At 38.0% G+C, this 18,653-nt stretch overlaps 1 protein-coding gene across 1 annotated transcript; it reads right to left on the reverse strand.

The window, feature by feature from the left end:
• Positions 1–3,619: 3,619 nt before the first annotated feature.
• LOC104488923 (eukaryotic peptide chain release factor GTP-binding subunit ERF3A) lies at positions 3,620–17,368 on the reverse strand. Its single transcript, XM_010131025.1, has 14 exons — positions 17,317–17,368; positions 16,861–16,902; positions 15,934–16,161; positions 14,866–14,899; positions 13,329–13,406; positions 10,845–11,025; positions 10,323–10,477; positions 8,702–8,842; positions 7,857–7,950; positions 7,444–7,524; positions 6,292–6,465; positions 5,754–5,843; positions 5,257–5,425; positions 3,620–4,544 (listed from the first exon to the last, which is right to left on the reverse strand). The coding sequence occupies exons 2-14, from the start codon at positions 16,880–16,882 to the stop codon at positions 4,492–4,494; spliced, it is 1,500 nt and encodes a 499-aa protein (XP_010129327.1). The 5' UTR covers positions 16,883–16,902; positions 17,317–17,368; the 3' UTR covers positions 3,620–4,491.
• Between the last annotated feature and the right edge of the window lie 1,285 nt (positions 17,369–18,653).

Raw genomic sequence — 18,653 nt, forward strand, 5'->3', positions numbered from 1 at the left:
CTTGCCACAAAACTAGCAGAAAGAATATGCAGAAATTAAGCCAGGAGTAAGAATTCCCTTAGAAAAGAGATGTCCAAAGAGAATCTCCCCGCTAGATCTGGAGTTCAAGCACTGGTTTTCTTTAGACCATGTTCCTTTGCACTCCTGGTGTAAGCCTCTAGCTGTGGTCTGATCCACGGTCAGACCGATGGACGCTCGCAGCGCAAGTCATTCTCTTATTCCAAGGCTTCTCCTCTCAAAAGCAGCAGCACCTGTCTTTGTGACACAAGCTGCAGAGTTTTCTTGTTACAATCCTTGGCCTGTCATCAGTTCTACAGGTTTAACAGGTGACAGGAGCACAGCCTCCATTCAGCAGTTAGGCTGTCATCTCTCCGACTATTCCTATGCGGAAGTATATGGGCTTTTTTAGGTGTATGAACTGAGGAGAGATGTAGAAAAATCCAATTTATGTTGAAAGTTGGGACTTCTTTGGAAGGGAAACAATGAAAGGATATGTACTATTAAAAGCTACACATACACACACCATATTTTGGGTTTGTTAGCATAGATTTCCATTTTATATTTAGACTAGACTCCTTCCTAGCATGTCTTTAGAGGAAAATAAATATTTTGCCGGGTTTATAGTGCATTAAAATAAACACAAATCTTCAGTAGTAACTCCGGTGGTGTTGGTATATTTTTCTTAACCAAATCCCCCATAAGGTATAGAAAAGCAGCAGAATAAGTAAGAGCCTTTACTTAACAGTTTGGGAAGAAAACAGTCTTGTCTGGAGTACATTTCATCTGCTTTATCATCATCATTTAAACAGCCTGCATGAAAAACCAAAAGCCAGAGTAATACAGAATCAAATACTTGGGACATTGAAACGGTCTTTCTTTCTTAAGTAATGTTCAGTAATAAACACTTACAGGAACACATTTCTCATAATTAACAGTTTGAAACATATGGACTGGTGCCATAAGTGGTCTAAAACAGAGGTTTTTCACTGAGCAATTTTTGCTGGGCTGTCATGCCACTGAAAAAATCTGTAGAGAGGCATAAAATTCATGGCCAGCAAATATCCCCGTGGATGAGCCTCCATAAAGCAGACACTTTTCTCACAACACTATGACACCATCATCAATAGCTTGTTGTTCAGGAATACAATTTACTGCCAGAGTAAGCGTCTCAGGAAACCAGCGCCACCATGTTGGTGCATCAGTTCCTGATTGTCTGCGACGAGGACCGAGGTAGCTGGAACGGTTTCAAGCAGGTGACTGATGGCAACGTTAGTCAGCTGACTGGTGTACCCATTCCTCCATGGAGTGTGCTTTGCTCCTTGTAACTTGCAGAAACAAGGAATTACTTTCCTGTTGCAAAATAATTAGTACAGCTGCACATTCAGACTTTTCTTTTTTTTTTTTACATTTTTGTTACATATACCAAGGCTTTCAGTTCAAGCACATACAAGGTCTTATAGAACTATGATTTATGCTTTTATAAGTTACATCATGGGTCTACGCTTAGGCCATATCTACACTACAAACTTTGGCCAACAATCGGGGAGAATGGGTGTGATCCTCAGCAGTACCACACTGCACATACAGACTGCTGTAAGAGCCATTAATTACACTGGGGGAAAAGCCCCTCAAATCCCTCCTTCCTGCAGAAACACGCTCATGGTTTTGCTGGTACGAGCTCCATCAACACCAGGACTCGGGATCCTCTGCCTGTGTCCTATGCTAGCAGAGTTTCACGGGCAGTGCTCCTAGGGCGCCTGTAGCTCCAATCCAACTTCTATTTCTGCCCCCTTTTTTTTTTTCCTCCTTCCTTTCAACTGTTGTGGTTGCACAGCCCCTTTACTTTTTTCATCTTCAAAGCCACATACCACGTATTTTCATAAAAGGAAGAACTCAAAGTGGTCATTTAAAAAAGTTTATTACATCAGTGAATCAGCAAATAGTATTTACTTCAAACAGACACATTTTTTTCTTTCATCTAGATTTAGCTGTACTCAATAGTAGTAAAAATGGGACTATAAAATGTAGAATGGAGATGAAATGGAAAAGTTGAGATGTAATCTGAGGAGTAGTCAAATATAATGTATTTTCATCTCTTCTACCCAAAATGCAGCCAATTTGTGTAGATTTATGCCTTACATTTTTGTATCAGTATGTTTGTTATAGAACGCAAGTATTTTATACCCAAAGAAAAACCTCCTACAGGTTAGCAGTATCTTTAATTGTATAATGTACATTCTGTTACTGAACTTGAAATAATTTAACCTCCCTTTACAGACAAGGTGACATTAGCTGGATTTATGGAAATGGTAATCAAATGCACTAGATGGGATGAGTAATGGAAATGCTCAGACTTTCTAGCTATTGGTATTTCAACCCACCAAATGATGTTTCAGTTTAATAATAAATACTCAGTCCAGCCTCAAAATAATGAAGTTTCAGAATGCCTCATTAAGTTTGCTCAAAAGCGGAAAAATTCTACTGGAGCATCATGGAGTCTTGAGGTACACTTCAATGCTTAAAAAAAAAGTTTTGAAAGCTCTAACAATTTAGGAATCTAACTGTAAATATTCTCCAGTAACGGTCTTTGCAAATTTCAAATCCATGAGCTTACTTCAAGCAAGCAGTCAGGTATGTGGAAATCTTAAGTCAGTCCAGAATGTGAACAAGACAGCAAGTTTCTTTGGTTTTTAGTATCTTCATTAGTTTAAGATCCAAGGAACTGTGGGTTTTGTTCACTTGGTAGGGGAAAGAAAAAAAAGTTACTTTTAAACTCTGATTTACAAAAAAAAAAAAATAAAAGCCCAGAGATTTGCAGACATAATAAAATTTATTTAAATTCCATGCATTACGGTAGCTACAAGTGTAGTCATATGAAACTGAAGGACAATAACTTCTCCTGTCCATACAATGTAGCTGTAAGTGAAATGAATGGGAGTTCCACAGTTACAAAGAAACAAACAAAACCAAAAAAACCCCAAAAAGGTAAATCTGTTTCAGTTTTGAGTTATCTGTGAATTCAGATACAGTCACTAGACTGTAAACTTTTGGGGGAGATGGGCTCACCACAATTGTACAACTGCAAGTGTTTAGTTTAAGACATTCTGAAGAAGTTCTGAAGATACCTTTTAATACTTACTACTAATACTCTGGGAAAATGAAAAAAAAATCTATTAGCCTTCATCCTAACTGTTAGAATCAGGATAGCAATTGTAGACAGCCCACTTTCAAAGTGCAGCTAAACAGGGTTTCATTATGCAGCTCCTTCAAGTTGTTCTGAGTAAGCTTTATTTTGAATCAGTTTTGCTCTAATTTCTCAAGAAAAACTTCACTGGTCCTCATAAGCTTACACTGCTTTTTGATATGCAAAAATTTACAGACTGTGCTTGATTGTGACCCTCCCATATTTCAGTATGTGCAAACTCTTAGGGATTTAAATAGTCTTTCTGTCTCTCAGTTCAGACTGATCTTTAAAACAGCAAGGATTATCCAGCCCTCTAAAGACAGGGCGAACTGAGTAACTTACATAACTGGCACTTTTTCATTGGCCCAGTTCTCCCACAAAATGCAGCTCTTATAAATACTAATAGGCACTATTGCCACAGAGTCTCGATTTTTGCAGGTTTCACTGATTTACTGGGTGTTAGCATTTTCTGCAGTTAAGAATTTAATAATGCTGAAACTTTTATAAAGACACAATATGTAGTTCTAGCCTTGAAAATTGACTTACTGTGTCCAGTAATGATGTTAAGTCAACCTAAATTTGCTGAAGATATTAACAAATGTAGAGCTAATGAAGGTGCCGCATCTGCATGAATGTTTTTTAATTTTAAGAATGCATTCAACAAAGGGAAGGGGCAAACCTAATTATTTTAATACAAACTTGGTTGAGTGCCCAATTGCCTCATTTAAAACTGTGTGTGCAGGGAGGCTATGGAGTTTAGAAAAGTCCAAGTAACCGAGTCTCTGGGTTACTGGAAAGTTAAAAAGCTAATGCAACTGTGTTACATCCAGATAAAAAACATTATTCAAAAGCAATTCAAATACCGAAAAAGGTTTCAAATTGAATAGTTTATTAACATGGTAGTCATCTTTGTAACATGTGCACACACACTCGCACACTCTGAATGATCTGCCTGGAAAAAAGAGGTCTTAATATATATGCGGGGGGAAATTAAACATTAAAAATCCTTTAGATTTTCATAATTATAGGCAATTATGTCCACATCACTTACAAAGCTATTGCCGAATCTTTCCAAGGAAGCAGAATTTGGGAGAAAAAAAAATCTTTTTGGGAAAATTCAACAGTGGCATAGCAGAGCTCTCAATATGAGAAAGCTGACATAATGTGGACCTTTGCTGTGAAATTTGTCTTTGCAAAATATGGGGAGAAGTTTATCAATGGGCAGAAAATAAGAAGGCGGTGTGAAGTAGGCTTTTGCAGAGTCGATTTTCCTCACAGTATTGTGCGGGGGTCATTGAGAAAAATGCTTAGTCCTTCTCTGGAACCAGTTTCAGAACTTTTCCAATTGCAATGGTCTTACCTAGAACAAGGAGACAAACAGTAGTTACATACAGTGTGAAAAGAATGTGTAAGTCTATGAGGAAAACAACCCCAAACCTTTCCCCAAAAACACAGGCTGTTGAGAGTATTAGAAATAATACAGAGAATAAATTGTTGCACTGTAGAATGAGAGCACCATTGTATTTTAATAGCACAATAAAATCTTCAGAATAGTGAACTCGCTCTTCTCAGTAGAGAATCCCCTGTGCATTCCGAACGCCTGCTCTACCGAAGGCGAGGCAGAGTCACTCTACCAGATCTGGTCACTGCTTTTACAGCTTGTTTTCAACACATCCCACAAATCCAAGAGTTTTACCAGGGTGAGCGTAAGTTAAAGCCCAACATAAATCCCTCCCCCCCCCCTTATATTTTCTGATTTTAGATAAAGGAACTATGGTATCCATGCTGTAGGTGGACATCCCAGTGTGCATTAAGGAAACAGTGCTGGTAATTTTTCCAAATTCAACCTTTGTTTCTCAGTGCACTTTTCTGTACTTTATTCCTCTAAAATAGAACACACTTTTCACTACTAGCTCTGCACAAGACCCTTTGCTTAGATTTATGTTTCCATTGTTACCCAGACAGTGATTTTCACTCAATAACATTTTAATACCTCATTGTCACACACGATCTCCTATTTCAAATAACTGTGTTTTTGCAGAAGTTAGTAACTGTCGATCAAGGAGTCTTACCCTCGTCTCTTAAGGTAAAGCGACCCATTTGAGGGAAATCTTTGAATGTCTCAAGGCAGATAGTTCCTGCTGTCCTTAAACGGGCAATGCATACTTGATCTTGTTTCACAAAACGGGGCCGTGTCTTACTTTTTTCTCCTGTTTTTTTGTCTACCAAGCAGATTAAGGCCTGTATAAGGGAAATAGCTGTGAGTGCTAAAGTAAGGCTTATTTTTTCTTTATGAACAAAACTGAAGTGGTCTAAGAAAGAAACTACCTCTAAATAAATAAGCAAACAAACTTTTTTAAAAATTGCTGCGTAAGAGAGTCAATTGTGACTTAGCGCACTTTTCAGAAGGCTTATGCTAACAGTTACAGCCATTTTTGGTTGTGTTATGGTACTGACCAAAGATTCCATTCAAGGCTGGAGCTTTGCTGCATGATATACATCGTGACAGAACTCCTCGCCCCAACAACAGATTGTCAATATTCGTATTACAACTTAAAAGGACACTTACTGTTATCTCAACTTCCTCAATACAGGTGTGGATGTGCAGCACAGCATTATAACCTGGGCAGATAATGGATTTGTGCTCAATTATCACTATCTGTAAAACAATTAAAAATAGGTGCATTTTTCCTCATTTCAATTGTAAAAGAGCAGAGAATAACCAAATACAGAACTATGTTAAATTGAATTATATTGTTGAACAATACACAACAAATTTTTGTGAAAGAAAGAAAATTTATAGGCGATAAATTGTTTATAATACGGCAGGACAAATACTGAAGAATTGGCCTGACAAGATCTTGCTTTCACCATTGTAGGCATCTAGAACTTCACTGAGAAGTTACATTCAAAACAAATGATATTCTAATGACTCAAATTATGTCAGTGTTAGGTAAGTATGTTACTGTCAGTTTAGAGACACGATAGTGAAGAAGAAATCTGAACTGAAACTTCAAACTACTGACATCTAGATTTGGTGAAACACAAGCAAAATATTTTAATGCTTTTTACCCACCTATACAGCAATTAAACACTAGTTATTCTACCTGGGCATCAAACGTGCGTCCGGAATGACACAAGTTGTTGGGATCACAGAGAATAAATCCTGGAAGGATCTCTTCCTCTTCAATTCCCTTCAGTCTGATCTTTAGATTTTCACCTGGGGCTACTGAATCCGTTTCTACATCATCAGAAAGGATTCCAAGAACTTCCACGTTGTGCTTAAAGACAGCAAAAAATGCAGTTTTCTATGGTGAATATTTTAGTCTGGTACAAAATTATTTTACCACAACAGGATTTAAATGAATAGTTCCATTACAGTTAGAGTTGATTATATTTGGTTCTGCAAGCTTCAAAACATTTAAAATATCTGAGTGATGAGTTACTAATATTTAAAATAGCATATTTAATCACATACGTACTAATGTAATTCTATAGTATATAGTCAATGCAAAGCAAATTTTTAAAAATCCACTATTTAAGAGAAATGGGTTTAAAGCTTGGAGATGAGAGAGACCATGGATGCATATTGCTGAGAAGAACGCAAAAGCCACATTGTTGTTTAGACTCCTTACATCCAAAATGCAATGGTCTGAATATTAATGCAATCTAGGAAATCCTAGAATCCCAAGATTCTACAAGATTTCCTGGAGAAGATAATAAATACCAAATGTCTATTAATGAACACTCTGAGCAAACACCAAACAGTGAGTGATCCTGCACTCGGGAACAGCCGTCTACCTGCCACACCAACTATTCTTAGCCAAAGCCAGCTTTCGGTCTTTCCTTGGAACGTACTGTGTACTGTCTGCATCCTTTAAATTTTTCCCTAGTTCTCTTTGGGTAGGGGAAAAGAAAAGAAGGGGAAAAAGAAGGAAAGTTTTGAACAGTATTAACCCACAGAGGGAAAAAGGATTTGTGGGCCACTGTACAAATGTAAAGCAAAACGTAGTTCGAATAAACTGTGATGAGTTGTAGCCCAGCAATTGACTTTACCAAGGAGCGACAACCCGAGCTCTGAGTGCTGAGGAAGTACCCTATAGACAGGCCTGGAAACATCACCCAGCTACAACGTTAAAGCTTAGCTGTGTTTGACTGAGCAATAGAAAATTTTCTGATTTCAAGTAATGAATACTTTTAAGAATTAAGCTCTTTTTTTAGGGTAGTAACATTTTTTTAATCTTTAAACCTTACCATACCTTGTTTGGCATCATCACAAGCTGTTGTCCTTTGCAGATAGAGCCCGACTCCAGCTTCCCAAGGACCACAGTGCCCATATCCTTCACAAAAACAAATTGAAATTCTGAAAACTTTTTTCTAAAGAGCCTGCTATATTTATGATTAAACTCTAAGTATAATTGCTTAACCCTATCAAGTTATTTAGCACTGCTATACTTAACATTTTGGGAACTGTTCTCATGAAAGATTACAGATTTTCAGTCTCATATAATGCCAAAATTATTTACTTCCCCTTCCTGCCTCTATTTTACAGTCAGAAATGAAGACATATCAAAGAAAAAAAGATACCCTCTAAAAATACAGTAAATAGTCCATTTACTGCTTTCTGAAAAAAGTCCATTTATAATTTCAATCCTGTTATTTTAATTTGTACCTTATATTTATCCACAATTGGCAGCCTGATTGGTCCATCAACTGAACGGCTGAAGTTTGGCAAATTATCCAGGTATGGAATAAATGGCAATCCACTAAAAGAGCAGAAGACAATCTCGTGAGCACCCTTCTGTTTCAAAGTTACTCAGAATGGATAAATGCAGTCCGAGAAAATTAATGACTTTCATTCTGTTATCATGAAGAACAGTGACCTCTAAGACAGTTTAAATCTATCGTAACATCCCATCATTAGTGTCCACTTTTCCCCAGCTAACACGTGAATACCCAGGAAGGGCACGTACTTTTAAAATGATGTTACAGGCATATTTTAGACAAATTAATTATTCCTTTGAGAATCTTGCTAGATGTGTAATATGTTTTGGAAATACAAACCCATAATTAGGTCCAAACACGATTTTCATTAATAGGTTTTAACTGCCGTGAACAATACTGGCAGACATGACGCGCGGTGAGAGAGATGGCTTGTCGCTAATTATAGGACAGCTTCAAGCAAACTGCTCCCATCAAACAATTGCTCATTCTTGCAACACGTCAACTGCATCATCTCTGGAAAATTCAAGGGCTAGTACACCAGTGGAACTGAAAGCCAGAGAACGCTGCTAACGCTGTTACAGAGGCTGCTACCTCCCATACTTCGCAGTAAGCAAAGGCTTTCCCTTGGCTCATTGCATGGCTCTGTTCTTGTTGGCTTGGCTGTATTTCCTCAAACACGTTAGAGGACAGCTACAATATACCAGGCTATACTTCTCCCTAGCTTCACGGTAGTGTTTACTTTCACTGAAATAGCCAAACAAATATCCAAGATGTTCAATTTAAGATACATACATATACCAAGGACAGAATTCTGACTGTTCTTTGAGGTTCGCTCCCGTCAGTCCCGAGCAGGGCATGAAATGAATATCCTTTTTGGGATTGAAGCCAACTTTCTTCAGAAATGGCACCAGTTTCTCTTTACATTCCTCATATCTATTAAAATTACAAGCAGATCAAGATAAGTTTCAATTATTCAAGCATGACATAATACTGTGCTTTAGAAAAGACAACAAAAACATACAGGTATTTAATTTTCATCCATTACTCTATTCTCTGAGCAGCAAGCAAATCTAATAAAGTTTAGTGGCCTATTCACATCGTTTCCCCAGTCTTCCAGCACAGACTGGTATTGTCTGTTGCCCCTCATTCCTCTGGTCCATAAAGCCTCCATATTTCTCCGTAGACCTCAGATACTGGGCTGCATAAGCAGATATGCCACATCTGCTTTTAAGCAAGAGATCCAGGCCAGACAGCAGGACAGAACGAGCAGGCAGCTCCTGAGGTCATGCTGCAGGCTCTGCCTTTAGCAGTGGCTTGGTCTCCTCCAATCTCCCACAAAATTTATCTACCTTTCTATATTTATATATAGAAAATATATGATATATACTACATGTAATGGTATTTATTTCCATTACACTTCTTGCCTTCAGCCAGTTTCAGCTGAATTCAGTCATGTCAGAAGGGTAGGGCAGGACCAAGACAGCACAACTGGGCATGCCTTATTCTGCTGCCTTAAAACAAGGCTGATGCTGTAAGGTTGCACAGTCCCCCACAGCTTTCCACAAAAACTTCCACGACTCTTGACAGCAAGTTCTCTGACATCTCTTCTTATTACACTGTGTGAGAAAACTGTCATTTGTGTCCTGTCATTACACAAGTATTTCTGGGGAAGGACTAAATAACACTTTTTAGCATCCAGCTTAAAGGGGTGAGAAGAAAGATGTGACAGAAGCCATAAAAAGACATGAGTTTGGAAAATTAAAAGCCTTTAGTAACATCTGAGTGTTAATAAAAAGGTCTTTGTTATTCTTTTCTGCCTTATTTAAATAGTAGATATTGACTTTTCATTATTTTTACCTAGCAGGATTCCCTCCCTCCCCCTTCTCAGCCTCTAATCACAAAGCACTTTGATATACTATTTGCTTACTCATTTCAGCTTATCATAAAAGAACAATTCCAAATAACACAGGGTAGACACATAAGGTGAACAGGATAATACTGTTCTCACCAAATCTAAACTAGGAGTTCAGCAGAAGCATGGCCAACCAGTCAAGAATCTGGCATAGGAAACCACTGCAGACAGAACTGCTTCCTTTTAGGTTCAGCATAAAGTTTCCAAGTCAACCAGCACACTCTGTTTGAACGCGGGGATACACTCGATACGGCGGCGCGGATCCAAACAGCTGAAGGGAACGTTTCAAAGTAGCACAGAACCCCAGGCTCAACGCAGAGCACTGTCCTAGGCACTGTGCTGCTTTTTCTGCTGCAGTGTTGATAGCCAGCGTGTTCAGTCTGCCAGCCCACCATTCTTTCAGCAAAAATGCGGTGTTTAAATGAGATGATGAAATTACTTAGGAATTACTTTATTTCAGTTTCTTTTAATGAATATTACTTTTTTTAATATTAAACTCACCTTTCATTACTCCAGTTTACAGTTGGATCATCCATTTTATTAATAAGAACTATCAAATGTTTTACACCTGCTGTTTTTGCTAACATGGCATGTTCTCTTGTTTGTCCACCTTTCTCAAACCCAGTTTCAAACTCTCCTTTTCTTGCAGAAATAACCTATTTAAAAATAAAAAGCAATTTAATGAAAGTTCTACAATTCTCTCAACAGAACAATCAACAACGGGTAATACAGCCTTATTCAAAAATAACTTTGGGTAGTCCAAACTAGTAAAAGCTTTCAAAATGCACTGCTGTATCCTCAACGTTACCCATGACTTTCTGCACTGAGATACATAACATCACACGATACCAGCGGACAATTTAATGAAGCTGCTGAGTTACTCTAAAAACCACTCAACTTGGTAGACTTCAGATTTGAAAATTTTGCCCGCTGTAGCTAACCAAAAGAGTAAACGACAAGCAAAAAGTAAAAATGGAAAGCTTAACAGTAGAGCCAAAATACAAGAATCTGCTTTGTCCTTACCAGCACAGCAAGATCAGCCTGAGAAGCCCCACCAATCATATTTGGAACAAAGCTCTTATGTCCAGGAGCATCTAGAATAGTGAAGTGTTTCTTCTCAGTTTCAAAATAGGCACGACCCACTTCTACTGTTTTACCTTTGTCTCGTTCTTCTTGGTTTGTGTCTAAGGCCCATGAAAGGTACCTAAAAAAAAAAACCAACCAACCCAAATATTCTATTTTTGTATTGATTGTTACTAAATTTATGTATAATGATTTGTTCATCAAAAAAAGGGGTTTTTTCTGTTCAACTATTCTAACAACTTCAGCATTACTAAGCTTAAGCATTTCCAAGACCAACAGTGACTTTTTATTGAATATTTTGCCTATTTATAGTGAGCTGTAGTGCCCAGTGCGAGCTCTCCCTCACTTTCCTAGAAGGATGCAATTCTAAAAACCAATTTTCAATTACTAAATTCTCCAGGTATTATCTAACCTCAAATACTTTAAGCTTTGCCTCAGTTTGAGAAACATCTCTGGATCAAATATAAAACAATTCCTCTTTCTTGGCAGAATTACCTAAAAAATTAGTTAAAATTTGCACATATTCACATGATGAGAACTCTTATTATTAGTTCTCATTTATTCGCACATATTAAACAGAAGTTGTCTATGAAATAAACACCACATTTATTCACCTATCTTTGACACCGATCATATCAGCTGTTGTCCCCTCCTAATTGTATCCCATTGGCCACTGACAAACAAGTTAGATTTAAGTGAGACAGATGAACTGAAATTTCAAAGAAAGATTATTTAGCTCCTTCAGCATTTTTGTGAAAACAGTTGAACAGAAAGGAGAGAAAAAAGTTAATAGTCTCAATAAAGAGAAGAAAAGGAGTAATAACTACACTAGACTGGCTTAGCATACCAGTATTTTCGCACCATTAACAGCAGCGTATAAAGATCTTTAGCTTGTCTTTTCTATTGACTGGATGGCGTCTGAGGAGCCACTGTCAACCCAGCCGACCAGGGAGGGAGCGTTGGGGACTGTTAAACACAACGATGTCCTTTCCAGCTCAAGAGGTTTCCGAGTCAGAAAAGGCACTAACCATTGGGAATTACAGACACATAATCACAGACGTCCCCAGGCAGCAGCTACTTTTCACTGGCTGAGGTCTAGATAGCGTGCTAGGCGATGTCTTCTGGGTTTACCAGTACGTGTGCTCCTATGTGCTGTAACCTTCAGCACGGCCTGTGTTTCTGGAAGATTTCAGCCAATCCAAAGGTCAGGTTTTACTCAGCTAGCAACAGTCAAGCAGGAATTTACGTGTGGTAGCTGGATGGGAAGTCCTTTTTGCACAGAGGGTTTTTTAGGGAAGGATGCAGTTCTGACTGAAATGTCAACTCTGCACCACAGTATAGAATCTTCTGAATCACAAAATAAAACTGCTCAAGATTCTCAACTTCAGAAGCTACCAAGATCTTTGGTAATGCCACAGAGGTACATCATACTTTCTTTGTATATCATGAAGTATTTTAAAGAATAAAAATAGCATTCAAAGGGGCACTTCCTACAACTCACTCTCTAAGAGAGGAGGGCAAAGAGGAAATATGTTTTTCAAGATGTCCAGGTTTTTTGAGGAAGATCTTGACATACTTGTTACTATGGTCAACTTCCACAGAGGGATGATGCTTGCCTAATAAAAAGGCTATCACCTTTTCTATCCCCCCCTCTCACACACAATCCAGTTAGTTCATGTCAATGCCCACGCCTTGAATTCTCCACTGCTGCTCTACCCCTGCGGAAGTCTTTAGCTGCTTCCTTTCCAGAGGCCTTTGAACCCCTATTTGCCTCCAGCACAGCCAAAATGGGAAAGTTTCTAAAAGGTAAAGACATTTTCCATGAGTTATTTGAAAGAGAAAGCCGGCTGCTATATGTGCTGTGTATACGCACACATACACACTAAAGCAACCAACCAAAAGACAACAACAAAACCCAGAACAAGCAAGAGGCCTGCAAGAAATCCACACGATAGCAGCTTCATCTTGCCTGGAGGAAACTGAAGAACTGGGGACCCTCTCTTTATTCATATAAAAATGAGATAAAAGGTGGCAGTCAAAACTATTTACTCACTGTCTCCTCAAGTCTGCAAACTGACAGCTTTAATCTCTGTCCCTCAGATCTCTCTCTGGTGCTTACAGGTTAAAAACATACAGACAGAATGACCCCAAGAAGCTGCCCGAGTAAAGCGTCTGCCTTGTATTCCCTTTTACCAAGTAGGTTTACCAAAGCATCGGAGCAGCAAAACCTGTTCCAATATGAGTCGCACTGTTTTGTATAGTTTTAGTTAAAATAGTGGAGGAAAACAAGACATGCCTTCCCCCGCACATGAAACCCATTCCAGCAGGAAGCCAGTGCCATAGGGACAGAGACTGAAAGCCAGCTTCCCGTATTCATCACAGCACAAAGAGAAAAGCACGCTGTTATCTTCAGTAAGTTCATACCATGTTTCTCTGTTCTTCTCTTTAGCTTCTCTTTCATATTTTTCAAGTGTTCTTTTGTCAACCATTCCTGTCAAATACCTAAGAAAGGGGAGGAACAAAGTGCAATTTTACATAAGCAGAAACATAGTTCCAAATAGTTAAATACTTATACAACCCCTACAGATTATTTTGAAAAACTCTGAAAAACTGGAACAGTCTGATGTGAGCAGCAGTGGCATTTTTTCTCCACAAAAAGCCACACCATAATCTGACAGGTAAAGGTACACCAGTACCACTCTAGCAGAAGTACGAGCAATGTCTTTTTTTTTAATTCTGATTGTAAAATGTTCTAAAAGGCAAGTTTGAAAAAGGAACTACATCTGTTAAGATCGTTTCTGAGACTAATTCAGTATTTCAAAATTAAGTAAAATTTGTCATAGGAGAATTCTTCACAACTCTGTCCACACTTCCGAAATGTAACAAAACGTATTTTTCACTTTGTTCTTTTTAGACAGAACAAGGAAACTGATATTCTAAGAGAGATCCTTCAGTTATGAAAGGAGTGAGTAGTGTATGGTTTTCTTATATTAAAACTTTCATATTTTTCCCTAAGATATTTATACCTGATCTTCTATTAACAGTAACCTGCTTAGTTTATAAGGAAAATTCATGATAATAGTAAATAAAGGGTTAATGACAGTTAGTACAAGCATCAAATTTTTTTTCTGCCCTTGCAACAAAGGGATAGCCTGCAAAACTGAAAGACCGCAAAAAGGTTTGGGAGCGTAACGCACAGGTGAGAGTGTTGAGAACAGGTTGAGAACACTCAGACACACCAGATCATAAAATGCTAATTTGCTGTAGGATGAATGACAAGGTTAAATGCAGCGTGACAATTCCAACATTCCAGCTTGGTCAAAACAAAACAAGATGAAAATGCCAAGACAAAGACCTCCCACTTTTGCTGAGAATATTGTTTTAAAATCACAGAAATACATTGCATCAGCGGGACACCATTTCTCTCTTCATGTATTACTTTCTTATTTTTTTTCACACTGTAGACCTAGCTCCATTTATTTACTTTTGTCTCAAAAATATTGCAGTCTCTAGATACTGTTTCTAAAATAGATTTAAATGATTAACCATTATAATTTTAATATCAAGTGATGCCTGATAATGACAGCACCAGGGAATAAGGGGGTTTTTTTATTATTTTTCACAAAAAGGACAAAGTTTAATAAAGGTTATAAAGCAGTTTCAAACAGCGTTTTGAAATTATGAAGAAAAAGAGTCATGTTCTAAGAAAGGGATTCAGCTGTATGCTTTTGCATAGTTGTTTGCATTAAGTAAGTGAAACTCTTACAAGCAATAAGATTAGATCTGCTGGAATTAATGAAATCCAAAGACAGTAAGTACCTAAATTGACAGGGAGAGTAACATTTTATTTTAAAAAATATTAAACTATCCTGATTAAAGCCATGAAGAAAATATTCATTTTACTTAATGCATTTAATTGACAAGAAAGAACAGTAAATCTAAAAATTTTAGGTTTCCTTACATTATTTGTCCCCCAATAGTTGACTTGCCAGCATCTAAAAACAAAACAAAAAAAAGGTCATTCATACTTTAAAAGAAAATCCTAGAAAAAGAACAGACCAATTATGAACAAGGTATCTAAGTTATTTCCAAATGAAATAATTTCCAATGATTTAATTTCACTCTAAGTTTTTTGAAGCGTCTCTCAGCTTCCCTTGTTTCCATAGTAATTCATTGTCTGTTCAATTACACTGAATTTCGAAAAAATCTGTTTTTCATACATATAAACTTGGCATCATCTATAACAAAAAGACCCTCCACCAGCAGTGATCCAGCAAAAGCAGGGGTTAAGCTCTTGCAAAAGTCCTTTCTCTGCTTCCCCTCCCCTTTGTCCCTGACTTCTGCAGGCTGCTCCTCAAGACCTCTGCCCACTGCCTCTTTGCTAGGTGTGATCCCCTTCTGAACTCACCTGAGGACTGAGTTACAGTACTTTCCAGGTGCTAAGAAACTAGAAAAGTGAAAATAGAGAATTTGCTGTGGAACTTCTGATTCAATAATTCTTCTAACTTTTAACACCTCTTACAAGTTTTTTCTGAAGCTTGTTGAAACTATTCACGTGGGAAATTTTACTTCTTTTAACCCTGAATTATGTTCATTGGTCGTTGGTAGCTTTACAGTTTTTAATATTTTGAATAATAATTTTGGATTTAATAACAAATAATAAGAAACCTTCGAAAATATGTAAAACAAGCAGAAAAGCAGCACTGCTTTCTGATTTTGTTCTTGGGATCATAAGGACAGGTATGTCGCTTCAGCACTCAACAGAGCAGGTACCTGAGAAATCACGAACACAGACACTGCTGTACGTGAGAGAACACCAGCGCTCTATCCTTGGCACCCTACACCTGAAAGACTCTTTTCCAGTTTTTTAACTTTTCCAGGGCAACTTCATTAGAATGAATGTTCCTATTAACATGAAGACACGGTGAATACATGTATCCCTACAAAGAGCAGGACTAATTTCTAATCCTCCGAGTTCCAGATAATACACAACAAAGATCCCATTACTTCACGTTCACTTACTACTCACCTACGTGCCCAATGAATACTACATTTACGTGCTCTTTCTTAGGAGCTCCTGGCGGTGCTACAACAGATTTCGGTTTTGGTATTTCCTCCTCCTCTTCCATCATTTCCTGAGCGCTTTCTTCAGAAGGCCCTGCGTCCCCTGCAGAACCACCTCCTAGCTCTGCTTCACTTGTTTCTTCTTTGTGGTCCCAGGACTCTTCAGGGGACATTTCTGTCTCTCCATTTTCCACTAAAAATTAACCAGTTAGATTTATTCAAATAGATAATGAAATTAAAAGCAGTAACTATGGAAAAAAGCCCCTACCCCAAAGATGCAATCAAAAGCCTTCAACTCTCCAGTCTGTTAATGTCTTCCTGTATAAAAATGGGCAACTGATGATGGTCTTTGAAATTATTATTACCAGGAGCTTTCAAACCAGCTTGTGTGCTGACATCAGAAAACTATGATTTGCAGGGATTAAGAGACTTCTGTTTCAAGAAGGCAACAATTTTAGAAGGAAAAAACCAATCATGCCAGTCTGAATCCACATACACACGCTACCGTATGTTTAAAAAGAAACAAGAGAGATAATGGTGTAAGTTCTCTCAAAAGCCATACAAACACAAGGAGGAATACACAATTTCCATGTTCTGATTGCTCATATCACTGATCACTGGAATGTGTTTTTGTTAATCACCATTTCACACATATTAATGGGACTATTTTGTAATAACGCACTGATCCTTTTTCAGTGTCCAGGTAATCCAACTGCACCTGACAATGCATCCTACTCTTCAATTACCTCTCTCCTAATCTACGTAAAGGCACCACAGAATTAGTTAGGACCAAAAATGCAAAGGCTCAGTAAGGTGGTATTCAATTTTGTTTGCAATGATTCAGCAAATTTTATAGTTTTATCATAGAGAAATGAAACAATTTTCATCTTACCAACAGATTCTGAAATTTCCATGTTAACAGCAGCATTTGAACCTAGGGGAGAAAAAAGGAAAAAAATAAAGGAATCATTAAGGACACCTATTTACCCTGATCATGCAAAGAACAAAGAATAACAAAGTGACTAAATTAGTATAAGGATAGTTCAGATATCTGGGTGCTTGCCAATGCTATTTAATATACAGATTCGATTTTAAACATTCTGCTTCATGCAAGCTTTATAACCTTCAATAAACCACTGAGTCTTCTTGTGCCTTGCTCGACTGGCTATAAAATTGTAAATAACCACATATAACCACCTTGCCTTACAACAGTAGTACGAGGATAAAGAGGATGGCGATTGAAAGAGGTTCACAGGGATTTTTACAAAGGAGATTCTTTGCAATAATTTTTTAAAAATCATGTTTAATGGAGCTGCATTGCATACTGTCAGAACATGAAAACAATTACCTTCACAAGAGGCTGTCTGCTCCTCTGGAGAAGTCTCTACAGGTGCACCTGCAGAGAGAAAAGTTCAGCTTTTAAAAGACACCAGTGTAACCAATTTATACTTAGGTACACAAGATCATCTCCCAGCTTTATTGCAAGAAGTGTACACAAGAAAACAAACAAACCAACCAAAACCACTCCCCCCCAGCAGTACTAAACACAGCCTTCGGGCACAAATACTTCTAAAGAACACTGCCTAAAAGGTGTGAAAATAATACACCAGTTCTAAAAACTGGTTCTAAAAACTTTCCCCGCATGGAAAGATACACTTAAAGCAAGTTTTAAAGGAAGCAGGTTTTCTATACATAGTATTTTACCCAGCTATCCTTTTGGGGCACGCTGGCTATTTTCAGTGTTAGTATCTAACTAGCGTTTAATCACTGTATCCAAAGAAACAATTTGTGTGTGGTGTCACACCGGTATGGAACGGTTCTGCCAGCTTCAGCTTACAGGCTTACCTACAATGCGCTGCGCCCCAATTTCACATAAGCATCCAGCAGAAAACAGAAATAAGAATAAATTCTTAAGACCTGCTGTAGTTATTAGGGTCAAGAGATGATAAACTCATCCATACGCCTGGTAAATTTACCAGTCCTCTTAAAGACCATAATATAGTCTCGTTACTCGGAGGGCAATCTCACCAGTCATGTGTGTATCAATGCCACAAGTATGTTTTCTAGATGGATCACTCGACCTTCTCATGCACTAAACTACGCCGCTAAACTATATGCTGATATAACCAATTATGAAACGTACTAAGAATGATATGTTCCGATTAAAAATTGCCCAATTGATGTTTCAGGACACTATTCCACATGAGCAAGAGGCCTTCTATAATTACCTCTAAAACCTTAACCTGTTTATTTTTCTCTTGGAATAAATTCAACTTCATATTTCTTTGAAATAAGTTCATTATCTTATTTTTTTCAGCCAAATACCAAATTCATACCCCCTTTTTAGCTGTACTTCAGCCCTCGTTCAATCTCATAAAAATACAGATCTTGCAGCATTACTTGCTCTATATGCATGATGGGACCTCAAGATGAAACAAATCCCCTCAAAATAACAAAAACACAGAGAAGGACCCGATTCTAAGCCTCTTTGCATTCACGCTGTTTGCGTATTTGCTGCAGACTTCTATAAACTGGAGCAGTGCTGGAAAAGCTGGAAGAGGGCCAGAGGAGGGAGCTTGCAGGCAGGGTGAATGTGGGTCACAGCACAACACCCAGTGACCAGCAGCAAAGCGGAGGGGGGACAGCAACACAGAAGAGAAAACTGTTCTGTGTGAGGTTCCCTAC

This window comes from Buceros rhinoceros, unplaced genomic scaffold (genome assembly GCF_000710305.1).
Source record: "Buceros rhinoceros silvestris isolate BGI_N320 unplaced genomic scaffold, ASM71030v1 scaffold44610, whole genome shotgun sequence".
Taxonomy (NCBI): Eukaryota; Metazoa; Chordata; class Aves; order Bucerotiformes; family Bucerotidae; genus Buceros; species Buceros rhinoceros.

Bases quoted from the DNA above. Each gene is read 5' to 3' on its own strand.
- LOC104488923 (XM_010131025.1), bottom strand. From the start codon at position 16,882: ATGGAAATTTCAGAATCTGTTG. The intron at 14,900-15,933 runs GTGAGTAGTAAG...TTTTGTTTTTAG, and splicing joins AGTATTCATTGGGCACGTAG to ATGCTGGCAAGTCAACTATT. The intron at 10,478-10,844 runs GTAAGGACAAAG...ATTTTTAAATAG, and splicing joins AGGCTGATCTTGCTGTGCTG to GTTATTTCTGCAAGAAAAGG.